Raw genomic sequence first — 27,463 nt, 5'->3', positions numbered from 1 at the left:
AGAAAGACAGGGTAGGACAGACACAGGTCTGCAGCAGCTTGGGTCCAGATTGTCACCCCCTCAGAAGAGGGGGATGACCGCGGCAGCTTTCCAATCTTTGGGAATCTCAGACGACACGAAAGAAAGGCAGAACATGCCAGTAATAGGGGTTGCAACGATTTCGGCAGATCATTTTAGAAAGAGAGGGTCCAGATTGTCTAGCCCGGCTGATTTGTAGGGATCCAGATTCTGTAGCTCTTTCAGAACATCAACTATCTGGATTTGGGTAAAGGAGAAATGGTGGGGGCTTTGGCGGGTTGCTGTGGAGGGTGCCGGGCAGTTAACACGGGTAGGGGCAGCCATGTGGAAAGCATGGCCAGCCGTAGAGAAATGCCCATTGAAATTCTCAATTATAGTGGATTTATCGGTGGTGACAGTGTTTCCTAGCCTCAGAGCAGTGGGCAGCTGGGAGGAGGTGCTCTTATTCTCCATGGACTTTACAGTGTCCCAGAACTTTTATGAGTTTGTATTACAGGATGAAAATTTCTGTTTGAAAAAGCTTGCCTTTCGCTTTTCTAACTGCCTGTGTATATTTGTTCCTAATTTCCCTGAAAAGTTGCATTTCACGGGGGCTATTCAATGCCAATGCAGAACGCCACAGGATGTTTTTGTGCTGGTCAAGGGCAGACGGGTCTGGAGTGAACCAAGGACTATATCTATTCCTAGTTCTACATTTTTGAGAGGGGCATGCTTATTTAAGATGGCGAGGAAGGCACTTTTAAAGAATAGCCAGGCATCATCTACTGACGGGATGAGGTCAATGTCATTCCAGGATACCCCGGCCAGGTCGATAAGAAAGGCCTGCTCGCAGAAGTGGTTCAGTGATGAGGGGCGGTCGTTTGGTCGCAGACCCATTACGGATGCAGGCAATGAGGCAGTGATCGCCGAGATCTTGATTGAAAAAAGCAGAGGTGCATTTGGAGGGCGAATTAGTTAGGATGACATCTATGAGGGTTGTACCTGGTAGGCTCATCGACAATCCGTGTGGGATTGAGGGCATCAAACCCAGTCTGCAGGATGGCCGGGGTGTTAAGCATGTCCCAGTCTAGGCCACCCAGCAGCATGAGCTCAGAAGATAGATGGGGGGCAATCAACCCACACATGGTATCGAGGGAACAGCTGGGGGCAGAGGGAGGTCCACAACAAGCGGCAACAGTGAGAGACCTGAAAGGAGAATCTCCAGAAGTTCCTTCAATTTCCTTCACTCTGCGGTCCAACTCATCCCAAACCATCTCAATTGGGTTACGGTCAGGTGATTGTGGAGGCCAGGTCATCTGATGCAGCACTCCAATCACTCTCCTTGGTCAATTAGCCCTTTCACAGCCTGAAAGTGTGTTTTGGGTCATTGTCCTGTTGAAAAACGAATGATAATCCCACTAAGCCCAAACCAGATGGGATGGGTTATCGCTGCATTATGCTGTGGTAGTCATGCTGGTTAAGCATGCCTTGAATTCTAAATACATCACAGACAGTATCACCAGCATAGCACCATCACACCTCCTCCTCCATGATTCACGGTGGGAACCACACATGCAGAGATCATTCGTTCACCTACTCTGCCTCTCACAAAGACACGGCAGTTGGAACCAAAAATCAAACATTTGGACTCAGAACAAAGGACAGATTTCCACCAGTCTAATGTCCATTGCTTGTGTTTCTTGGCCCAAGCAGATTTCCACTGGTCTAATTCATATTCCTCTTCTTCTTATTGGTGTCCTTTAATAGTGGTTTCTTTGCAGCAATGCAACCATGAAAGCCTGATTCACGCAGTCTCCTATGAGATGTGTCTGTTGCTTGAACTCTGAAGTATTTATTTGGGCTGCAGTTTCTGAGGCTGGTAACTGTAATGAACTTATCCTCTGTAGCAGAGGTAACTCTGGATCTTCTTTTCCTGTGGCGGTCCTCACGAGAGCCAGTTTCATCATAGCGCTTGATGGTTTTTTGCGACTACACTTGAAGAAACTTGAAAAGTTCTTGAAAGTTTCTGAATTGACTGACCTTCATGTCTTAAAGTAATAATGGCCTGTCGTTTCTCTTTCCTTATTTGAGCTGTTCTTGCCATAATATGGACTAGGTTTTTTACCAAATAGGGCGATCTTCTGTATACCACCCCTACCTTGTCACAACACAACTGATTGGCTCAAACGCATTAAGAAGGAAATGAACTTTTAACAAGTCACCCCTGTTAATTGAAATGCATTCCAGGTGTCTACCTCATGAAGCTGGTTGAGAGAATGCAAAGCTGTCATCAAGGCAAAGGGTGGCTTCTTTGAATAATCACTTTTTTGGTTAGTACGTGATTCCATATGTGTTATTTCATAGTTTTGATGTCTTCACTATTATTCTACAATGTAGAACAGAGTAAAAATAAAGAAAACCCCTGGAATGAGTAGGTGTGTCCTACTTCCCACGGCTATGTATACTGTATCTATATGGCTCTGCTTCAGTCTAATTCTATGAAGTCTATGGCGAGGAAATATGACAATCCTTTTGTTGTGAGATGCACTGCTTGTGTCTCCTATTCCTTCTGCAAGTTTGGTCTCAAATGCTGTTTTCTGTCTACTGACTGCCAGTCTCCTCTCTCTGTTCCTCAGACGACTCCTTCTCCCACTACTCTCTCTCCGTTCACGGCTGCCGTCTCTCTCTTTTCTACTGGCCCGACGTCTCCGCTGCGCGGCCCGTGAAATTCCTCTGGAAACTGGAGCAGGTACTATGGGAATGCTGCTGGATGAGGGTGGAACAGTTGCTAGTTGGAGCACTATGAGTGAAAGAGCCATTCAAAAAGGCCAATGCTCACTTACTGCCAGTTGCAATTGTATTGATTTATTTTTAAGACGACTGCATTAAGTAGGGTTACAGCCTGATCCCAAGGCAGACTCGCTCGCTACAAGGGAAAGGGAAGACCTCGTCAGTTGCGCAACTGAATGCATTCAACCAAAAATGTGTCTTCCGCGTTTAACCCTACACCTCTGAATCAGAGCGGTGCGGGGCGCTACCTTAATCGACATCATCGACACCCGGGGAGCAGTTGTTGTGGGGGTTAACCACTTTGCTCAAGGGCAGACCGGCATATTTTTCCACCTTGTCGGCTTGGGAATTCAAACAAGCAACCTTTTGGTTACTGTCGCAATGCTCTAACCGCTAGGCTAGGATATGTTCCTTGGGGGAGTTTGTAGATATGGACAAGAAGCAGGGGGATTGGGAAGAATAGGATTTGGATGAGAGGCAGGGGCAGAGGGGATAAGGGGATGCTGTGGTTGTGCGGTTTTGGGGGGAGGTTGGAGGGGGGACTAAGTGGTTTTTGCTCGGGTTACTGGTCGCAGACCACTTAAAATGGGTAGGATTTTAGGGGCCAAGCTGATACAGATAACATTTGGCAAATCCCTCTGTCTCTCTTTACTTCTTTCTGTCTCTCTTCTGCGACAAGAACTGTTACAGTGCTCAGTCTGGTGTCATGGGTAGTAGTGTTCAGTAGAAACAAAAGGGATGAAACATTTAGAAACATTCTGATATTATATGGGATAAGTTCATGTTCTCCTGTTGTATCTGCTGTGTTCAGCTGTTTCTTGACCTCTGACCCATCGTGTCTCCATGTCCTTCTTTCCTCTCTAGGTGTGTGACAGCGAGTGGCATCACCTGTCCCTCAGTGTCCAGTTCCCCTCTGTGACACTGTATGTGGATGGAGTCACCTTCGACCCCGCCCTCATCCACGACAACGGAGTCATACCCAACCCTGCCCCACGACAGCGACTGGTCATTGGCGCCTGCTGGGGTAACGATTGGTTAAACCAAAGACAGGCTAAAACTGCTTCTCCGATAGAAATCCCCAATCACACTTATAGGCGATGTCATGGCGACATTGGCCAGCTAAGCTCATGCGTAGAAACACAATAGGGTGTCTTACAGTCGTCTGGCGCCGAACTGCGCAAATGAAAGGCACTCCTTCGATATGAAATTGTTTTTCACAAAAATTCTAAAGTTTCAGTTTGTCACTTTAACAAGGTTGGAGTAATAAGATGTTCAGCTACTTAAGATATTGTCTCGAATCTAGGTTGTGCCTTTAGATTCCGAGAAAATAAACAACTAAGGAATCAGTTTTGACTTCCCCAACCCCGGCCTGGTCTGTTTCGCAAGAGTTACCAGAAGTGTCGCGGTGTTAAGCCTCTGGGTTTAGAAACTCTGTGGTTAAACTTTACACCACGTAGAGCGGATCAACTTTACTGCATAGAACCCCTGTCAGCAAATGAAGGGTGCCTAAGTGGGTCACACTTTACATTGCAGAGGTCCTATACTAGTGTAACTACCAGTTGAATAACTAATAACATATTTTTCTATAACAAGCTAGTTAACAAGAATGAATTAGAAATGTGACTTTTAATTACATACACATACATAGATACCCTGGAATGATGGCGATGTAAAGTGTTGCTAATGAGTGGTAGTTGATGAGAACATGGCAAGGAAAATATGACAATAATATACCACAATAGACAATGGAATATATTTATCTGGCAATACATTTCTAGAATAGGTTACATTACAAAAGAGCAACGCCTGCCCCAAAAATATATTTTTGAGAGTTGTCACAGTTCACATTCTTCTGCTAATGAATCAGTTCATAGAACCAAATGTTCCAGCACACCAATGAAAGCAACTCACAAGCACACACACACACACACACACACACACACACACACACACACACACACACACACACACACACACACACACACACACACACACACACACACTTATACAGTGCCTTGCAGAAAAGTATTCAGACCCCTTGGATTTCTTCAAATTGTATTGTGCTACAAAGTGGAATTCAAATATTTGTAATTATTATGTCAACAGTCTACACAAAATATTGTAATGTTAAAGAGGAAGAAAAATTCTAAAATATTTTAAATATATAGTTGTTGCATAAGTATTTAGCTCCCTGAGTTCCTAATGTTTGGTAAAATCAGTGTATAAACCATAGCATAATTATTAACTTGACCATGCTTAAAGAGATATTCAATGTTTGATACCAATCACTGCCATTCTTTGAGGCTTTTGAAAGCTCCCTGGTCTTTGTAGTTGAATCTGTGTTTGAAAGTCAATACTTGGCTGAGGGACCATACAGATGTACAGTTGAAGTCGGAAGTTTACATACACTTAGGTTGGAGTCATTAAAACAAATTTTTCAACCACGCCAAAACTATAGTTTGTTAACAAGACATTTGTGAAAAGTCGGTTAGGACATCTACTTGCATGACACAAGTCATTTCTCCAAAATTATTTAAAGACAGATTATTTCATTTATAATTCACTGTATCACAATTCCAGTTGGTCAGAAGTTTACATACACTAAGTTGACTGTGCCTTTAAACAGCTTGGACAATTACAGAAAATGTCGTCATAGCTTTAGAATCTTCTGATAGGCTAATTGACATAATTTGAGTCAATTGGAGGTGTACCTGTGGATGTATTTCAAGGCCTACCTTCAAACTCAGTGCCTCTTTGCTTGACATCATGAGAAAATCAAAAGAAATCAGAAGACCTCAGAAAAACAATTGTAGACCTCCACAAGTCTGGTTCATCCTTGGGAGCAATTTGCAAACATCTGTCTCCTAGAGATGAACGTACTTTGGTGCAAAAAGTGCAAATCAATCCCAGAACAACAGCAAAGGACCTTGTGAAGATGCCAGAGGAAATGGTTACAAAAGTATCTATATCCACAGTAAAACGAGTCCTATATCGACAGAACCTGAAAGACCGCTCAGCAAGAAAGAAGCCACTGCTCCAAAACCGCCATAAAAAAGCCAGACTACGGTTTGGAACTGCACATAGGGACAAAGATTGTGCTTTTGGAGTAATGTCCTCTGGACATTCACCCAACTATTGTGGGAAGCTTTTGGAAGGCTACCCAAAACGTTTGACCCAAGTTAAACAATTTAAAGGCAATGCTACCAAATACTAATTGAGTGTATGTAAACTTCTGACCCACAGGGAATGAGATGTGAGAACTAAAAGATGAAATAAATAATTCTCTCTACTATTATTCTGACATTTTACATTCTTAAAATGAAGTGGTGATCCTAACTGACCTAAAACAGGGAATTTGTACCTGGATTAAATGTCAGGAATTATGAAAAAACTGAGTTTAAATGTATTTGGCTGAGGTGGATGTAAACTTCCAACTTCAACTGTATGCATGTATGTTTGTATGTATGTATGTACAGTGCCTTGCGAAAGTATTCGGCCCCCTTGAACTTTGTGACCTTTTGCCACATTTCAGGCTTCAAACATAAAGATATAAAACTGTATTTTTTTGTGAAGAATCAACAACAAGTGGGACACAATCATGAAGTGGAACGACATTTATTGGATATTTCAAACTTTTTTAACAAATCAAAAAGTGAAAAATTGGGCGTGCAAAATTATTCAGCCCCTTTACTTTCAGTGCAGCAAACTCTCTCCAGAAGTTCAGTGAGGATCTCTGAATGATCCAATGTTGACCTAAATGACTAATGATGATAAATACAATCCACCTGTATGTAATCAAGTCTCCGTATAAATGCACCTGCACTGTGATAGTCTAAGAGGTCCGTTATAAAAGCGCAGAGAGCATCATGAAGAACAAGGAACACACCAGGCAGGTCCGAGATACTGTTGTGAAGAAGTTTAAAGCCGGATTTGGATACAAAAAGATTTCCCAAGCTTTAAACATCCCAAGGAGCACTGTGCAAGCGATAATATTGAAATGGAAGGAGTATCAGACCACTGCAAATCTACCAAGACCTGGCCGTCCCTCTAAACTTTCAGCTCATACAAGGAGAAGACTGATCCGAGATGCAGCCAAGAGGCCCATGATCACTCTGGATGAACTGCAGAGATCTACAGCTGAGGTGGGAGACTCTGTCCATAGGACAACAATCAGTCGTATATTGCACAAATCTGGCCTTTATGGAAGAGTGGCAAGAAGAAAGCCATTTCTTAAAGATATCCATAAAAAGTGTTGTTTAAAGTTTGCCACAAGCCACCTGGGATACACACCAAACATGTGGAAGAAGGTGCTCTGGTCAGATGAAACTAAAATTAAACTTTTTGGCAACAATGCAAAACGTTATGTTTGGCGTAAAAGCAACACAGCTCATCACCCTGAACACACCATCCCCACTGTCAAACATGGTGGTGGCAGCATCATGGTTTGGGCATGCATTTCTTCAGCAGGGACAGGGAAGATGGATAAAATTGATGGGAAGATGGATGGAGCCAAATACAGGACCATTCTGGAAGAAAACCTGATGGAGTCTGCAAAAGACCTGAGACTGGGACGGAGATTTGTCTTCCAACAAGACAATGATCCAAAACATAAAGCAAAATCTACAATGGAATGGTTCAAAAATAAACATATCCAGGTGTTAGAATGGCCAAGTCAAAGTCCAGACCTGAATCCAATCGAGAATCTGTGGAAAGAACTGAAAACTGCTGTTCACAAATGCTCTCCATCCAACCTCACTGAGCTCGAGCTGTTTTGCAAGGAGGAATGGGAAAAAATGTCAGTCTCTCGATGTGCAAAACTGATAGAGACATACCCCAAGCGACTTACAGCTGTAATCGCAGCAAAAGGTGGCGCTACAAAGTATTAATTTAAGGGGGCTGAATAATTTTGCACGCCCAATTTTTCAGTTTTTGATTTGTTAAAAAAGTTTGAAATATCCAATAAATGTCGTTCCACTTCATGATTGTGTCCCACTTGTTGTTGATTCTTCACCAAAAAATACAGTTTTATATCTTTATGTTTGAAGCCTGAAATGTGGCAAAAGGTCGCAAAGTTCAAGGGGGCCGAATACTTTCGCAAGGCACTGTATGTAGGTAGGTAGGTAGGTAGGTAGGTCGGTAGGTCGGTAGGTCGGTAGGTAGTTAGGTAGGTACGTACGTATGTATGTGGGACAGAGAAAGGGTTAGTCATTCAGAAATCATGTCAAACCCTATTATTTCACAGTCCATGTAGCGCATTATGTGATTTGTTAAGCCACGTTTTACTCCTTTAACTAATTCAGCTAAGAGTCTGAATACTTATGCAACAACTCTATTTTAGTTCAATAAAAAAAATGCATATCTAAAAAAAAATATAAATACATTTCTTCCTCTTTCACATTAGGTTATTTTGTGTAGATTGTAGACGAAAAATTACAATTCATTTTAAATCTCACTTTGTAGCACAATTATATGTGACAAAATCCAAGGGGTCTGAATACTTCTGCAAGGCATTGTACATACACATACGTCATCTGACACAGAAAAGCATGGCGTTTCCCTCCTCATTCACCTAATTATATTTGTGTGAGATGTTCTGACTGCCTCTCCATACTCTATTAATATCACTGACTTATCAATTATTTAGGCTAACAGAACAACAGGCAGGCCAGACGGTTAGCCTGCCAGTTACACCAGCGCTAATCGCTAAAATGGGACACACTGTCTGCCAATTAGCACTGGAAATACAGTCACACACACATTAATGGCTACTTGCCTGTGTGGCAGTCAGCTGCTGGGAGATAATGAAGGGTATGACACACCTTTGTCAGATTTGTACGTTTATTTTCTATCTTATTCTGTATCTTTTCACTCTTCTCTCTCATTTTCTTTTTCCACTCCTCTCTTGCTTTTACTATCCTTTTATTTCTCCTCTTACACCTCTGTCTTTCTCACTTCTTTCTGTCATCCTCTACCCCTTCTCTGCCAGTGCAGTCAAAATTCTGTTTTCCTGTGCTTTATTTAAGTGATAATACCCCAGAAGACTGTGTTTGGAGGATATATTGGCACGGGTGTTACAGTGCCTTGCGAAAGTATTCGGCCCCCTTGAACTTTGCGACCTTTTGCCACATTTCAGGCTTCAAACATAAAGATATAAAACTGTATTTTTTGTGAAGAATCAACAACAAGTGGGACACAATCATGAAGTGGAACGACATTTATTGGATATTTCAAACTTTTTTAACAAATCAAAAACTGAAAAATTGTGCGTGCAAAATTATTCAGCCCCCTTAAGTTAATACTTTGTAGCGGCACCTTTTGCTGCGATTACAGCTGTAAGTCGCTTGGGGTATGTCTCTATCAGTTTTGCACATCGAGAGACTGAATTTTTTTCCAATTCCTCCTTGCAAAACAGCTCGAGCTCAGTGAGGTTGGATGGAGAGCATTTGTGAACAGCAGTTTTCAGTTCTTTCCACAGATTCTCGATTGGATTCAGGTCTGGACTTTGACTTGGCCATTCTAACACCTGGATATGTTTATTTTTGAACCATTCCATTGTAGATTTTGCTTTATGTTTTGGATCATTGTCTTGTTGGAAGACACATCTCTGTCCCAGTCTCAGGTCTTTTGCAGACTCCATCAGGTTTTCTTCCAGAATGGTCCTCTGTATTTGGCTCCATCCATCTTCCCATCAATTTTAACCATCTTTCCTGTCCCTGCTGAAGAAATGCAGGCCCAAACCATGATGCTGCCACCACCATGTTTGACAGTGGGGATGGTGTGTTCAGGGTGATGAGCTGTGTTGCTTTTACGCCAAACATAACGTTTTGCATTGTTGCCAAAAAGTTCAATTTTGGTTTCATCTGACCAGAGCACCTTCTTCCACATGTTTAGTGTGTCTCCCAGTTGGCTTGTGGCAAACTTTAAACGACACTTTTTATGGATATCTTTAAGAAATGGCTTTCTTCTTGCCACTCTTCCATAAAGGCCAGATTTGTGCAATATACAACTGATTGTTGTCCTATGGACAGAGTATCCCACCTCAGCTGTAGATCTCTGCAGTTCATCCAGAGTGATCATGGGCCTCTTGGCTGCATCTCTGATCAGTCTTCTCCTTGTATGAGCTGAAAGTTTAGAGGGACGGCCAGGTCTCGGTAGATTTGCAGTGGTCTGATAATCCTTCCATTTCAATATTATCGCTTGCACAGTGCTCCTTGGGATGTTTAAAGCTTGGGAAATATTTTTGTATCCAAATCCGGCTTTAAACCTCTTCACAACAGTATCTCGGACCTGCCTGGTGTGTTCCTTGTTCTTCATGATGCTCTCTGTGCTTTTAACGGACCTCTGAGACTATCACAGTGCAGGTGCATTTATACGGAGACTTGATTACACACAGGTGGATTGTATTTATCATCATTAGTCATTTAGGTCAACATTGGATCATTCAGAGATCCTCACTGAACTTCTGGAGTGTTTGCTGCACTGAAAGTAAAGGGGCTGAATAATTTTGCACGCCCAATTTTTCAGTTTTTGATTTGTTAAAAAAGTTTGAAATATCCAATAAATGTCGTTCCACTTCATGATTGTGTCCCACTTGTTGTTGATTCTTCACAAAAAAATACAGTTTTATATCTTTATGTTTGAAGCCTGAAATGTGGCAAAAGGTCGCAAAGTTCAAGGGGGCCGAATGCTTTCGCAAGGCACTGTATATATCCTCCAAACACCGGCTTCGGGGGCATTATCACTTTTATACAACGGGTATACCAACATATTCAAATAATTATTGACATATTTTTATTAAATATTCATACTATTTCATCCTTCCACAATATATGGTCCCAACACAAATCTAGGATTGCTACCCAAGCCAGCTGGTCGTTCGTTCTATCGGTTCGGTTGCTAGGAACGCGACCCAGTCATTGTCTTTTTGTTCTGTATCTATGGACGTTTGTTCTAAATGTTCTATTGCCATACTGGCTGGCAACGTTCTTATCCCTTGCTTGCTAGCTAGCCAACTACGGCTAACTTAGTCACGTCAAAAAGTGCAGCCAGAATAACAGCAAAGTAGCTGCATTTGCATTTGTTTATGCTTTTTTCTAGTGGCATTTATTTCCATACCTCCATAGAAATTAGCTAATGAGGCGCTCTTTCACCTGGTATAGAAAATGTGCTCACTCGTCGGGACACTTGTTCAGAGGAGCTAGCCAACAACACAGCGAACACGATCACTTCAAACTGAAGCTGGAAAGACGGCAAACTAGCTACACTTCACTTCGTACTTTTTTCCAATTGACATTTCTTTGTATATATCCATAAAAATGGTGCCAGTTGATTCATGATTTCGACTGGCTGAGAAAAGCTGCCTGCCTGTCTCGTCTCATCCAGACTCCCGACACGTTCATTACTAGGGGACAGCTGGAGAACTAATTTGAATATTGAAACAATGTTGCAAATGTCGGAGAGACAGGTATCAAGGTTTATACAAATCTCCTCTGTTGAAAACTAAATGTTATCTTAAAATAAATGTTAGATCATGTCTAGGTGCTTTTTATAGTGGAGATCAAGTTTATAAATTGCTTGGCTGGGCTGATGAGACAGTGGATTGCGTAGTCAGATGGAACAGAGTAAATAGGCATTTTAACATCATAGATTTAGCTGGTGGTAAGTTTTGGAATAGACACCGGCTGGAATGCGGTTTTAACCAATCAGCATTCAGGATTGGACCCACCTGTTGTATAAATAATATTTTACAACAGCTGATGAAACTAACACTGTAAACATGTTTTTTTTTTATCAGTGTTTATTTCCTGATAGTTGCTGGTTGAAAATACAATCTACACAGGACCTTCTAATCAGAAGGTTTGCATGGGGTCAATTGGTTAATAGACCAATAATAAAGAGTTCCAAACCTCTTCAAACCAGTTTTCCCCTCCCCACTCAGACCACTCCCAGACAGTCCTACCAAAATTCTTGAGAAAAAATTTTTTTCCTCATTTTAATGGAAATCTATATCTAAATGTTACCCATAAATTATTTGATATAAAAACAACTGCCTTTAACATTTCTTCTCCCCACAGAGACAGAAGATAAACAGAAGGACATCCTTAACAACACCATCCCTGAAGGGAAAGACACAGGTGACTTCATTTGTTTTTACAAGTGTGTGTGTGTGTGTGTGTGTGTGTGTGTGTGTGTGTGTGTGTGTGTGTGTGTGTGTGTGTGTGTGTGTGTGTGTGTGTGTGTGTGTGTGTGTGTGTGTGTGTGTGTGTGTGTGTGTGTTGTGCGTGTATCCATGCATGCGCATATATGTGTGTGTGTTCATCTTTTTTTGTCTGTGTTGACTGTGTTCATTTTGTTTCTCGTTCTTAGGGAAGTATGTGGGTGGTTACCGTGGCCTGTTGTCAGGGGTGACGGTGCGTCCAGGGAGTGTGGAGCCCCACAGTGTGGTGGAGTGTCTGTACGCCTGCAGAGAGGGGCTGGACTTTGGGGACCTGGAGACCTTGGGCTCAGGCATGAAGGTAACCTCGCCCTACTGTAGATGAGTCCTATTGATCACTGCCTCACTTGGCTAAGGCTGAGAGTGGGCTTTGACGACTATAATTATTTCTTTCTTCATCTACAGGGTTTGATAGGTCATGGCACCCAACATTTTTTTAACCTCTGCTATATGTCCTACTCAGATTGTTGTGTTCAAAAGGGTTAATTTCCCCCTGATGGATATGGATATGGAGTCTTCTGCATAATATTTTTCTGTGCACATGCAACATACAGTCAATCAAAACTGAAGTCCCAAAAAGGTGGTACTGATGAATTTATTTTATTTTATATATATATATATATATATATATATATAAAGAGAATACATAGAACTATGTGTGTGACTATGAGGGGTGTGTGACCTCGGGGCATGAACTCTTGACCTTTGACCTTTTTAGGTGCATGTGAACCCAAGTCAGTCTGTGCTGGTTCTGGAGGGTGATGACATTGAGAGCTTCAACAGGGCCGTGCAACAGGTCACCTACAGGAACTCTCTCCGCTTCGCCACCCCTGGAGTCAGACCACTCAAACTGACCACCTCTCTCAGGTACACACTTGCATGTACGCACCCACACACACACACCAACACACACACAGAGAGGACTAAGTGATCTCGCTCTCCGAGGCCGAAGTGAGTAAGGTCTTTAATCAGGTCAACACTCGTAAGGCGGCGGGGCTGGACAGTTCCACAGCGTGTTCTCAGACCAGGCACAGAACAAATGGCAGGCATATTCACTGTCATTTTTAAACTCTCCTTGTCCCAGTCTGTAATCCCCACATGTTTTAAGATGATCACCATCATCCCTGTTCCCAAGAAACTCTGAGGCTTTAAGCCACGATGTCTACCACCCTGTAGCACTCACATCTGTAATCGTGAAGGGCTTTGAAAGGCTGGTTATGGCACACATGAACATCATCCCAGACACTCCAATTTGCATACCACCCCAACAGATCCGAAGACGACGCAATCTCATTTTCAATCCACACTGCTCTGACCCACCTAAGAGGAATGCCTACGTGAGAATGCTGCTCATTGACTACAGCTCAGCATACAACACCATTTTCCCCTCCAAGCTCGAAACCAATCTTAGGACCCTGGGACTGAACGCCTCCTTCTGCAACTGGATCCTGGACTTCCTGACGGGCCGACCCCAGGTGGTGAGGGTAGGCAACATCACCTCCGCCACACTGACCCTCAACACAGGGGCCCCTCAGGGGTGCGTGCTTAGTCCCCTCCTGTACTCCCTCTTCACCCACGACTGCATGGCCATGCACAACTCAAACACCATTATCAAATTTGCTCACAACATAACGGTGGTAAGCCTGATCATCGACTACGATGAGAAAGCCTACAGGGAGGAGGTCAGTGGCCTAACATTGTGTGCCGGGACAACAACTTCTCCCTCAACGTCAGTAAGACCAAGGAGCTGATTGTGGACCCTTCCACATCGACAGGGCTACAGTGGAACGGGTCGAGAGCTTCAAATTCCTGTGTGTCCAAGTCACTAAGGTCTTAAAATGATTTGCACACATTCGTGAAGAACGTGACAGCGCCTCTTCCCCCTCAGGAGGTTGAAAAGGTTTGGCATGGGCCCTCAAACCCCAGTGTATCACTGGACCCGAGCACCTTGCCATCCAGGATCTCTATATCAGGCCGTGTGAAAGGAAGGCAGAGAAAATTGTTGAAGACTCATGCCACCCAAGCCTTAGACTGTTCTCTCTGCTTCCGTCCGGCAACAGTACCGGTGCATCAAGTCTGACACCAACAGGCTCCTGAACAGCTTCTATCCCCAATAGCTAACACAATGGCAACACGGACTATCTGAGTTGAGCCTTTTTTTGCACTGTCTCTCTGTACACTCACAAGACCCTACACACGCTCACTGACACTCCAACACACACACACACACACACACATAGACTAACTTCATTTGCTCACACACATAACATATACACACATTTATACTGACTACACACTCACATACCGTCATCATATAAGCTGTTTCTACTCTGTTTATCATATGTCCTGATGCCTAGTCACCTTACATACATATCTACCTCTATCATTACAGTATCCCTGCACATTGTAAATATGGTACTGGACCGGACCATGTATATAGTTGACTTACTTTCTTCTTATTTCTATTTCTCGTGTGTTTTTGTTCTAACTTATGTTATCTTTAGTACGACATTGGTATTGATTACTGCATTGTTGGGTTGAGAGCTGTGATGTAGCCTGGGTGCCTGTTTGTTTTGGATATTTTTCATTGTCTATCCATTGTTTAACAACATAACATCATTGAAGGTTGTCAGGTACCCAGGCTAATGATGGATGAAATAATGTGTTCATTAATTTATTCAAAGATTCTTATAGAACTTGGGGGTAGAACATTGTTTGTGGAATTTTAAATTCCTGTATGTTTTGTAGCCAAAACCAAATTCGCACTCTTTCCAATTCATTCATGATTTGTAAGTTCATTAATTATGCATGAAGTAGATCGAGACCAGTCTTAAAAGCCAGGTAACAGCGTTTAATTCAAGAGAGTACTCCCACATACACATATTTCCACAGGTTATAAACTGAAAATGACGTCAGCGTTTTCTAAACGTTCACCAGTAGAGGCCCACTAGCTCTCGAGCCTTCGCTCTACGCCTGAAGTCAAGGTCAGTCAGTATAAATCAGCATTCTAGACAGTCTGGAGATAGGCCGTTCCTGCCACCTGGAGATTGTACAAATGAATGAACTAAGGAACAGACCTTCATTGTTACTAAACTCCTGACTACATTATATACAATTGGGAATGGGAGCAAGAGAGAAAATTCATATGTACAGTACATTATAGCATTTGGACTAGTCAGTTCTGATTGGAATGTATATATAATTAGTCATTTCAACCATAATTACCTCTAACAAACATGTAGAAATATTTTTATTGACCTTTTACCCCTCATAGTCTCCATGCACGAGCACACACACACACTGTCACTCCACACACACTCACATGCAAGCTGCTGCTAATCTGTTTATCTTATATCCTGCTGCCTAGTCCCCTTACCCCTATACATACAGTTGAAGTCGGAAGTTTACATACACTTAGGTTGGAGTCATTAAAACTCGATTTTCAACCACACAACAAATGTATTATTAACAAACTATAGTTTTGGCAAGTCGGTTAGGCCATCTACTTTGTGCATGACACAAGTCATTTTTCCAATAATTGTTTACAGACAGATTATTTCAATTATATATTCACTGTATCACAATTCCAGTGGGTCAGAAGTTTACATACACAAGTTGACTGTGCCTTTAAACAGCTTGGATAATTCCAGAAAATGATGTCATGGCTTTAGAGACTTCAGATAGGCTAATTGACATCATTTGAGTCAATTGGAGATGTACCTGTGGATGTATTTCAAGGCCAACCTTCAAATTCAGTGCCTCTTTGCTTGACATCATGGGAAAATCAAAAGAAATCAACCAAGGCCTCAGGAAAAATAATTGTAGACCTCCACAAGTCTGGTTCATCCTTGAGAGCAATTTCCAAACACCTGAAGGTACCACGTTCATCTGTACAAACAATAGTAGGCAAATATAAACACCATGGGACCACGCAGCCGTCATACCGCTCAGGAAGGAGATGCGTTCTGTTTCCTAGAGATGAACGTACTTTGGTGCGAAAAGTGCCAATCAATCCCAGAACAACAGCAAAGGACCTTGTGAAGATGCTGGAGGAAACGGGTACAAAAGTATCTATCTACAGTAAAATGAGTCCTATATCAACATAACTTGAAAGGCCGCTCAGCAAGGAAGAAGCCACTGCTCAAAAACCGCCATAAAAAAGCCAGACTATGGTTTGCAACTGCACATGGGGGCAAAGATCGTACTTTTTGGAGAAATGTCCTCTGGTCTGATGAAACAAAAATAGAACTGTTTGGCCATAATGACCATCGTTATGTTTGGAGGAAAGAGGGGGAGGCTTGCAAGCCAAAGAACTCCATCCCAACCATGAAGCACGGGGGTGGCAGCATCATGTTGTGGGGGTGCTTTGCTGCAGGAGGGACTGGTGCACTTCACAAAATAGATGGCATCATGAGGTAGGAAAATTATGTGAATATATTGAAGCAACATCTCAAGACATCAGTCAGGAAGTTTAAGCTTGGTTGCAAATGGGTCTTCCAAATGGACAATGACCCCAAGCATACTTCCAATGTTGTGGCAAAATGGCTTAAGGACAACAAAGTAAAGGTATTGTAGTGGCCATCAAAAAGCCCTGACATCAATCCTATAGAACATTTGTGGTCAGAACTGAAAAAGTGTCTACGAACAAGGAGGCCTACAAACCTGACTCAGTTACACCAGCTCTGTCAGGAGGAATGGGCCAAAATTCACCCAAATGATTGTGGCAAGCTTGTGGAAGACTACTCAAAACGTTTGACCCAAGTTAAGCAATTTAAAGGCAATGCTACCAAATACTAATTGAGTGTATGGTAACTTCTGACCCACTGGGAATGTGATGAAAGAAATAAAAGCTGAAATAAATCATTCTCTCTACAATTATTCTGACATTTCACCCTCTTAAAATAAAGTGGTGATCCTAACTGACCTAAAACAGGGAATTTGTACCTGGATTAAATGTCAGGAATTGTGGAAAACTGAGTTTAAATGTATTTGGCTACGGTGTATGTAAACTTCCGACTACAGCTGTATATACCTCCATCACTGCAGTTTCCCTACACATATAGATATGGTATTGGATCTTACTTTTTAAATATTTCCTGTATATAGTATACTTACTTACTCACAGTACTTACTTTATTGTGTGTTTCATGTTTCCAATTCTTATTTCTTGTGTTTTTTTCTAGTAAGACATTGTTATTGATTATTGCATTTTTGGGTTTTGAGTTAGCAAGAAAGGCATTTTACTGTACTTGTGCATGTGAAACTTTTACTCTGCAAAAGTATCAGAGCACAAGGATATACTGTTATGTTGAATGATAGCGTCCCTGTGCAAGGAGTGGAGCTTGATTTGCAGCCGATATAGGAATCCCGGCTTTTGCTCAACTAGGTAATCTAGCCTTGGGTAAGAGGAAGCACGGTTGAAGCATATACTTTTTTTTATGCCACAGTATATCGCACATTATATTAAGTTCATGGATGACCGGAAAAAAATGTTTTATTTTTGGGTTAATGCACCGCATAGGCCGACACTGGTCCTTTTTTTATCCACTTTGTTGATTTCAATATTTATGTACTTTGAAGTGCACGTTGGTCTTACCTATCTATGAACTTTAGCATCTGTTCCATCTGACCCATCGCAGGAAGTGATGCAACAACAGGAAGTCCTCATTATCTAACCCTGTAGAGTTTTTTTTAAGTGGCTGCGCTTATCGTAGTGTTTTTAGATGACCTGGATTTAAGGGACAACAGTGATGTTATGTTTTTACGCTCGTTTTGAGATCTGTTTCTTTGTTTGTGTTTTTAAGATGATTCTGATTTCAGGTCAGGAGGTTATTTGCTTTTCTAGTGTGTTCTTCAGTCCGATTTATCAGTTAGTAGTTGGAGGGCATGTTTTTTAATAGTGTTCAAAGATAAGAATAATTTGAGGTCAGCAGTTCTTCCAGGTGGCTGAACAGCAGGCCCTTGTGGAGAGTCAGATATAGCAGCTGCTCACTGAAAGAGAGCGAGAGAGACAGTATTACGAGAGCTAGATAGTTCCAACACTCACACGCTAAACAACTCAAAGTGCCACTTGAATCATAAATCAAGTACTGAATCGCCAAATAATAACACAATTTCAAAGTGCTTCTGAAAAGTGGCACAATTAGTATCAGCTACTAATTAGTATCATACAATACATACAATACCATTATAGTCAAGGGTTTTTCAATCCTGAAAATCCACAGGGTGTGCAGGCTTTTGTACTAGACCAACATTAACACACCTGATTTGCCTAATCATCAAGTCCTAAAACTGTTTACTTATAGAGAAATAACTGGTGCCCTATTTGACCCCCCCATTCTCTCTCTCTCTATCCTCTCTTCCCTCTAGGTGTTTCAATGAGGAGAGTTGTCTTACGCTCAGGCAGTTGGAGGGCTACCTGGTGGTCCTTCAGCCTGACGCCCCTCAGATCTCCCTGTCTGGGGTCGGCCCCCACCTGGCCCGCCCCGCGCCTGAATTCGAGGGCCCCCGTGGTGTACCCCTCTTCCCAGAGCTGAGGATCGTGTGCTCCCTGTCTCATGCTGTTAACACAGCCGCTCAGGGCATGGAAGGAGGAGGTGAGCCAGCAAACAGCCCTTCCATGAATACTACAATGCGGGGGTAGAGACTAGTGCATTCCAATCACATCAATCTAATCATTTTGAGAGCATTTTGCCAGCATTTTATGTAGGAAGGAAACCTACTGTACACGGATTGATGCTTCTAAAAATAACCATGTGAGCATGACTGATTACATATGGACCATTGTCTGGTCTTTGTGTGATCAGTGTGTCGGAACACATTAAATCATCAATCAAACTGTGCATATTTTACTTAGATTCTACCCCTGATCTCAGCCTGTTTTTAATTGTCATACAGGGCTGAGGCCTGGATCTCAAACTTATAAGTCACATATATTCCATACACCTGCCTCCATTTCCATTTACTAGCAGTGCTACTTAATTATATGTCGGCGGACAAAGAATGTGAAGTAAGATCTGTCTTTCTTCTAAATCAGATTTTGAATTGGGGTGCATGTTTCCTTCCCCTGAGAAAGTATGTTCCCAGTCCTATAGTTGGGTTGTTTGTTTGGCAACAAAACCGACGCACGCGCAGACTGGGTTGACTTAGATTCTTGACAACATGTAAATTATATATTCCGTCTCCAGTGTTTATTGAATACATAATTGAATACAAGTGCCCAATTGAGCACTTGTTGTCTTTCAAATATGTTGTTACAGTTGTTGGTTAGCGAGCTAGCAGATTTTTGCCGTATTAGCATATAGACATGAAATCACTCAAAACAAGACATCAAGAACAAGAGTCAGGATTCCCCATTGAATCGTGCACATCCTCAGCTAGTCCATCTATACATATATTCGTCACTGACCCAACCCCCGTCCACCCATCAACTTTCCCCAATGATTGTGTGCTTGAAGACTAATTAGGACCACACAAACCCAGTACTATTATTAGATGTGCCTTGTGTATCTCCAAGTGAGAATCCTATGTATGTGTGCAATGGCTGTATAATTGGAGAGGAAGCACACCACATCTGTGTTTGTCATCCGTTATGAGGATGATGATGGTTATGTTTGTCATCCGTTATGAGTGTATCTGTTATGATGATGGTTATGGACAAGAGCCTCTTCCTGCATGGGGTCTGTTCAGGTCAGGACATAGTTGATAAAGTTGTGTAGCAAAAGAGAAAATAGTCTCTGCCAATGCTTTATCTGTGGCTCACTACTTAATCTATTATGTACAGTTGAAGTCGGAAGTTTACATACATTTAGGTTGGAGTCATTAAAACTTGTTTTTCAACCACTCCACAAATTTCTTGTGAACGAACTATAGTTTTGGCAAGTCGGTTAGGACATCTACTTTGCATGACCCAAGTAATTGTTCCAACAATTGTTTACAGACAGATTATTTCACTTATAATTAATTCACTGTATCACAATTCCAGTGGGTCAGAAGTTTACATACACTAAGATGACTGCCTTTAAACAGCTTGGAAAATTCCAGAAAATTATGTCATGGCTTTAGAAACTTCTGATAGGCTAATTGACATAATTTGAGTCAATTGGAGGTGTACCTGTGGATGTATTTCAAGGCCTATCTTCAAACTCGGTGCCTCTTTGCTTGACATCATGGGAAAATCAAAATAAATCAGCCAAGACCTCAGAGAAAAAATTGTAGACCTCCACCAGTCTGGTTCATCCTTGGGAGCAATTTCCAAACGCCTGAAGGTACCATGTTCATCTGTACAAACAATAATAGGAAAGTATAAACACAATGGGACCATGCAGCCTTCATACCGCTCAGGAAGGAGAAGCGTTCTGTCTCCTAGAGATGAACGTACTTTGGTGCGAAAAGTGCAAATCAATCCCAGAACAACAGCAAAGGACCTTGTGAAGATGCTGGAGGAAACAGGTACAAAAGTATCTATATCTATAACCTGAAAAGCCACTCAGCAAGGAAGAAGCCATTAATCCAAAAACGCCAGACTACGGTTTGCAACTGCACATGGGGACAACGTTTGTACTTTTTGGAGTAACGTCTGATGAAACTGTTTGGTCATAATGACCATCGTTATGTTTGGAGGAAAAAGGGGGAGGCTTGCAAGCCAAAGAACACCATCCTAACCGTGAAACACGGGCGTGGCAGCATCATGTTGTGGGGGTGCTTTGCTGCAGCAGGGACTGGTGCACTTCACAAAATACAGTGCCTTGCGAAAGTATTCGGCCCCCTTGAACTTTGTGACCTTTTGCCACATTTCAGGCTTCAAACATAAAGATATAAAACTGTATTTTTTTGTGAAGAATCAACAACAAGTGGGACACAATCATGAAGTGGAACGACATTTATTGGATATTTGAAACTTTTTTAACAAATCAAAAACTAAAAAATTGGGCGTGCAAAATGATTCAGCCCCCTTAAGTTAATAATTTGTAGCGCCACCTTTTGCTGCAATTACAGCTGTAAGTCGCTTGGGGTATGTCTCTATCAGTTTTGCACATCGAGAGACTGAACATTTTTCACATTCCTCCTTGCAAAACAGCTCGAGCTCAGTGAGGTTGGATGGAGAGCATTTGGGAACAGCAGTTTTCAGTTCTTTCCACAGATTCTCGATTGGATTCAGGTCTGGACTTTGACTTGGCCATTCTAACGCCTGGATATGTTTATTTTTTAACCATTCCATTGTAGATTTTGCTTTATGTTTTGGATCATTGTCTTGTTGGAAGACAAATCTCCGTCCCAGTCTCAGGTCTTTTTGCAGACTCCATCAGGTTTTCTTCCAGAATGGTCCTGTATTTGACTCCATCCATCTTCCCATCAATTTTAACCATCTTCCCTGTCCCTGCTGAAGAAAAGCAGGCCCAAACCATGATGCTGCCACCACCATGTTTGACAGTGGGGATGGTGTGTTTAGGGTGATGAGCTGTGTTGCTTTTACGCCAAACATAACGTTTTGCATTGTTGCCAAAAAGTTCAATTTTGGTTCAATCTGACCAGAGCACCTTCTTCCACATGTTTGGTGTGTCTCCCAGGTGGCTTGTGGCAAACTTTAAATGACACTTTTTATGGATATCTTTAAGAAATGGCTTTCTTCTTGCCACTCTTTCATAAAGGCAAAGTGCAATATACGACTGATCGTTGTCCTATGGACAGAGTCTCCCACCTCAGCTGTAGATATCTGCAGTTCATCCAGAGTGATCATAGGCCTCTTGGCTGCATCTCTGATCAGTCATCTCCTTGTATGAGCTGAAAGCTTAGAGGGACGGCCAGGTCTTGGTAATTTGCAGTGGTCTGATACTCATTCCATTTCAATATTATCGCTTGCACAGTGCTCCTTGGGATGTTTAAAGCTTGGGAAATCTTTTTGTATCCAAATCCGGCTTTAAACTTCTTCACAACAGTATCTCGGACCTGCCTGGTGTGTTCCTTGTTCTTCATGATGCTCTCTGCGCTTTTAACGGACCTCTGAGACTATCACAGTGCAGGTGCATTTATACGGAGACTTGATTACACACAGGTGGATTGTATTTATCATCATTAGTCATTTAGGTCAACATTGGATCATTCAGAGATCCTCACTGAACTTCTGGAGAGAGTTTGCTGCACTGAAAGTAAAGGGGCTGAATAATTTTGCACGCCCAATTTTTCAGTTTTTGATTTGTTAAATAAGTTTGAAATATCCAATAAATGTCGTTCCACTTCATGATTGTGTCCCACTTGTTGTTGATTCTTCACAAAAAAATACAGTTTTATATCTTTATGTTTGAAGCCTGAAATGTGGCAAAAGGTCGCAAAGTTCAAGGGGGCCGAATACTTTCGCAAGGCACTGTAGATGGCATCATGAGGTAGGAAAATTATGTGGATATATTGAAGCAACATCTCATGACATCAGTCAGGAAATTTAAGCTTGGTCGCAAATGGGTCTTCCAAATGGACAATGACCCCAAGCATACTTCCAAAGTTGTGGCAAAATGGCTTAAGGACAACAAAGTCAAGGTATTGGAGTGGACATCACAAAGCCCTGACCTCAATCCAAAAGAAAATTTGTGGGCAGAACTGAAAAGGTGTGTGCGAGCAAGGAGGCCCACAAACCTGACTCAGTTACACCAGCTCTGTCAGGAGGAATGGGCCAACATTCACCCAATTTATTGTGGGAAGCTTGTGGAAGACTACTCAAAATGTTTGACCCAAGTTAAACAATTTTAAGGTAATGCTACCAAATACTAATTGAGTGTATGTAAACTTCTGACCGACTGGGAATGTGATGAAAGAAATAAAAGCTTAAATAAATAATTCTCTCTACTAATACTCTGACATTTCACCTTCTTAAAATAAAGTGGTGATCCTAACTGACCTTAAGACAGGGAATTTGTACTCTGATTAAATGTCAGGAATTGTGAAAATCTTGAGTTTTTAAATGTATTTTGCTAAGGTGTATGTAAACCTCTGACTTCAACTGTACTTCATTCTGTCTCCACAAAATTGTTCCTTTCAACTGTCTGCTTCCTGTCGCTCTCCCATCCTTTTTACTCTGCTTTTCACTCTGCCTTTCACCTCTTTCCATCCTTTGCCCTCCCTCTCTCGCCTCATTCTCTCCTCCATTCATCTCTCTTACCCCTGGACCCCCAGCTCTGATGTCAGACGCCGTGGCCCACACTCTGGACGGCTGTGAGGTCCAGCCCCTGGGGGAGGAGCTAAACCCAGAGAGGGAGGAGCTCCTGCTGGACATGGATGCCCTGAGAGAGAGGGGTCTGGAGATAATCAACACCACTGCTTACATCGCCATCACAGGTACCGCTCATTTCCCCTATTTGGTTTGATTTTAAAGACCCACTTCAGCTGTGTTTAAACTGTTCCCGTTGAAAAACGATATCCCAGGTATAAATACTTAAGGGTAAAAAAATTTTTTTTAAATCAAGGAGCTGGTCTGATGGGTACAATAGAGGACTAAAAAGGAAAGCCCCCCCCACACACACACACACACACACTTGTGACATGTAATGAGGAACCCTGCACCAGCTACAGAAATGCACCTTTTGATAAATTCCATGCTAGTGAGGCTGGAGTAGGTTTTTAATTCCAACAAAAAACTAAGAAAATCTCTCAAAAACAGAAGTTTGGGAAAACTGCACCAGAGGGATAGTCTGTGTGCTGAAGCGCTTCATTTACTGCCCACAGTGACATTCAGCGTGGTGCGATTAGTTGGGCCATGTTGCATATTGCATCGCACCTCTGTTTCACAATCACAAACTGTAGCATTATCTTTTTGTCTTACTGTTTCCTCAGTGTTGAACTGCCCCTAAACTTCCTACTCTCCACCTCTTTCTTTCTCTCTCTCTCTGTGTTAGGAGCGGAGTCCATCTCCGTGTATGAGGATGTCCTTCGGTCCGTCCGTTACCGCCTGGCTAAAGGATCGGCCCGCTTTGAGAGGCGGTTCCGTCTGTCCTGCTCCGAGATGAATGGCAGATACACCAGCAACGAGCTCACACTGGAGGTAACTAATCTAACTGACAATAGAGGCTGTAAATAACCCAAAATGGGTTAGCAAATAAGCTTCAAGGGGGTGTACAATACCAGGGCACTAGCTAAATGTTTTTAAACTAGCATTTAGCGGGTAGAGAGAGAGCACCACATTAGTTCAGTTAGTAAGAGGTCCTGTGATGAGGCTTCTTTTTCTTTTTTACCTCTCTTTTACTCCATCTCGGCCTGTCCATCCAAATATTAATCCATCCTTACTCTCAGGTGAACTTCCTGCACTCCCTGGACAGTCTGTACCACCCGTCTCACCTCCTGGCCTCCCAGCAGCAGTTCCTTCACCCATCTCATCACTCTGGGGAGCTGAGCGGACACACCCTGCCTAACCCCCACCGCAACTCAGGTTTATACACACTTCATTTACTTCAGTATTAATGGCGACCTTTTTCGCTTGATTTACTTTTTACAGGAGAACTATGCTCTATATATATATATTCCTGAGTACGTGCGTTTTGCTCATTGATAAATCAAGACACATAAAAACAGATAGATGAGATGAAGGTATCTTTAACCCATGACCTTTTGTTTCTATTGGGAAATCCCCTATCCACTCTCAAAATAGAGATTCAAAATACAAAAAAATCGCAGGTTCATTTACACCACAATATGTCAGTGTCACTGACATTAATGACAGGATGGTGGCTGAAAGGTTCATATAAAACTTTCCTCTGACAGTGGTGCCAGGAGCGGCAACAGTCATCATCATGGTGTGCGTGGGCTTCCTGGTTGTCATGGTGATCCTGGGAGTGTTTCGAATCCGCTCCATCCACCGCCGTGGTGAGGGCACCAGGGGAGGGTCTAAGGAGGACAGCGGCCAATGGGATGACTCTGCTCTCACCATCATCGTCAACCCCATGGAGGTAAAGATCTAACTCTGTTTTTGCGGAATAGAATAGATTTTTATTTATTCATTTCAGTGTGGAAGTTTTGAGTTTGGTTTAAGAGTAAAGACGATTTGAATGATTATTTGATCACTTCTTTCTCTCCCTCTGTCTCTCTCAGTCCTATGAGTCTCGTATGGGCATCTCAGCTGACACTGAAGGTGAGGGGGAGGAGGACGAGGAAGTGGTGGAGTCGCCTGACAACGCCAACGACGACCAGCGAATCATCATCAAGAAAGAGGGCAGAGACGGCAACCCCCGTCGCTACTAAGCCAACCGTCTCTCTCTCTCTCTGGACGCACCCATTTCTATGGAAACCACAAAACGGCTCGCCACTCACACACTCTTCTCAACGCGTTTAAATATTGAAGACTGCTGACACCTCTAGTCTATGGAATGTAAACGTACAACAACAAAACACTGTATTACCGCAACATCACCGCACCATTAATGATCTATAGCCAATAACAGTGCATTGAATGTTTCACCACGTAAATGTTCTACGGCACAATATATACAGTATACTCTAACCGCCTGACCAAAACAACCAACAAAAATTGTTTGTGGTGCACTAATTCCTAACTCACAGTGAATTGACATTGTCCTTGAAGTCTGTGTGACACAGGCCGGACCGAGGCTACATAACTTAGGTGTAAAGTTAAGACTGTATATGTTTTATTATCTCTATATCACACTCCAGACACCTTTGCCCACCACACAAAATGAATATTGAAGCAATCGATTCACACAAAGCCTCGTGTCGGCCCCTCACACATAGACACAAGCCCTGATCCTGACGCTATCCCACACACCTCTAGTTTTAATCTAGTCGTCTTTATGCTGCACAATCTCTCTCTCTCTCTCTCTCTCTCTCTCTCTCTCTCTCTCTCTCTTTCTCTTTCTCTTTCTCTTTCTCTCTCTCTTTCTCTTTCTCTTTCTCTCTCTCTCTTTCTCTCTCTCTCTATACATTCCTCAACATCCAAAAACACGAACCCTCTCCCCACCAGATCTGACTCCAGATCAGATCCACATTCATAGTGACCCTAATATACAAAAACATACAATTATAGGGTTCTAACAGACTTTTACATACTATGTACGATGTGCTTCACATACTGTACGTGATGTGCTAAATTAGATCAAATAAATTGTCCATGCAAAAGTGTACATTTTCATAACTTTCCTTTTGTCAGGGTAGACTTTTAATTGTTAAATTGTATTGGTTGGTAGAACCCTTTCATTGTATGTTTTTGCAAGTCAACCAAACAGGCTGCCGATACGGGCATAGAGTAACCTCTGACCCTTACCACAACCCCAGTGACTCGACTGAGCGACCCCCAGCCCATTGCACTTTCACCACCCACCGCTCTCGTGACAACCTCACTACAACAACGACACACACACCACAACACCCGCTGTATCCAGAATGTCAGCTCAGCTCGGGCAGTTTTGATTGTATTACATTTTCTGTACATAAAATTATTGTTATTATTATTGCAGTCAACGCTTGCTCTGTCTGTACTCTTAAAGAGGGAGCTGCATATACATATTATTTATTACCAATTACATTGTTTTATCATTTGACCAGCTGTTGTATATTTTTTAAAGGTTACACCATCAGAATACAGAGTAATAATAGTAGTAGTAATAAGGATGATGATTCCTGGCTTGAGGAGTGTATTCATTCGTGTGTTGAATTGTTGTAATTTAAAATCTTGTTCATATCTGAATTACAGTAAATGGAGGGGACATTGTGATAAATAGCTACTCTGTCTCCCCTCTCGCTCTCACTCCTTCCTTCTTTCACACCTCCTTTAGAATATTCTCAAATCGTTCTCTCTTCCTTATCTCCTCTCTCTCCCCCCTCGTCGTTTTCTTTTCATGCCAGTCCCCATCATCTCTTTGGTCTATTGAATGTAACCTCCTCCCTCACATCCTCCCTTTGTGTTTATTGCTGTCTGTCTGTGTTTCAATGTGCAGTGATAAACCTGTCGGTAAATAAAGCCTGTTGTTTTTCAGTGTAATATTAAAAATGGAATACAAATTTCATTAATTACTTATATTATTACTATGGTTACTATTGCGACATTAACTGTAATTATTGATACAATGATAACATGGATTATGAAGATTATTGTTATTGATAACTGTCTGAAAACATTTCAAAGTTCATAATAAAACACTGATGACGTCTGAATGCTGCCTGTTTTTTTTAAAGTAAATAATCAATTTGAAAATATTTCATTGTCACCATCTTCTGAGCACTTTTTGGATGGTGTTAAGGGATTTTTTTGATCAATAATGACTAATTATGTATACATTTCAATCAGGACTGACTAATCAGAATACTATTATGTTACTGTATAGATGTATGAATTTTATTTTAATCCTAGTACTGAATATAATGTGTGTAATTATAATCAAGAATTAGAACAAAGACTGTTCCTTGGTAGAAACGAATGAATTTATCGTCAGACTGGCTAGAATGCTTATCTACACAGGGAGACCT

The 27,463-nt window shown here is 42.0% G+C and overlaps 1 protein-coding gene across 3 annotated transcripts in view; it reads left to right on the top strand.

Moving 5' to 3' along the window:
- LOC118364248 (calsyntenin-3-like) overlaps positions 1-27,151 on the top strand; it is a 44,453-nt gene extending 17,302 nt beyond the window's left edge. For all 3 annotated transcript variants that reach the window (XM_052489357.1, XM_052489359.1, XM_052489358.1), the window contains 11 exons: positions 2,634-2,746; positions 3,652-3,811; positions 11,862-11,921; positions 12,154-12,302; positions 12,720-12,868; positions 18,371-18,597; positions 23,168-23,329; positions 23,887-24,032; positions 24,281-24,416; positions 24,749-24,933; positions 25,076-27,151. In XM_052489357.1, coding sequence (XP_052345317.1) covers positions 2,634-2,746; positions 3,652-3,811; positions 11,862-11,921; positions 12,154-12,302; positions 12,720-12,868; positions 18,371-18,597; positions 23,168-23,329; positions 23,887-24,032; positions 24,281-24,416; positions 24,749-24,933; positions 25,076-25,225 — 1,637 coding nt within the window. In that variant the 3' untranslated portion in view covers positions 25,226-27,151. The remainder of the gene's footprint in view (positions 1-2,633; positions 2,747-3,651; positions 3,812-11,861; positions 11,922-12,153; positions 12,303-12,719; positions 12,869-18,370; positions 18,598-23,167; positions 23,330-23,886; positions 24,033-24,280; positions 24,417-24,748; positions 24,934-25,075) is intronic.
- The last annotated feature ends 312 nt before the right edge of the window (positions 27,152-27,463 follow it).

The sequence above is a fragment of the Oncorhynchus keta genome, chromosome 31 (assembly GCF_023373465.1).
Source record: "Oncorhynchus keta strain PuntledgeMale-10-30-2019 chromosome 31, Oket_V2, whole genome shotgun sequence".
Classification (NCBI taxonomy): domain Eukaryota; kingdom Metazoa; phylum Chordata; class Actinopteri; order Salmoniformes; family Salmonidae; genus Oncorhynchus; species Oncorhynchus keta.
This window is presented reverse-complemented; position numbering and strand designations above follow the sequence as displayed.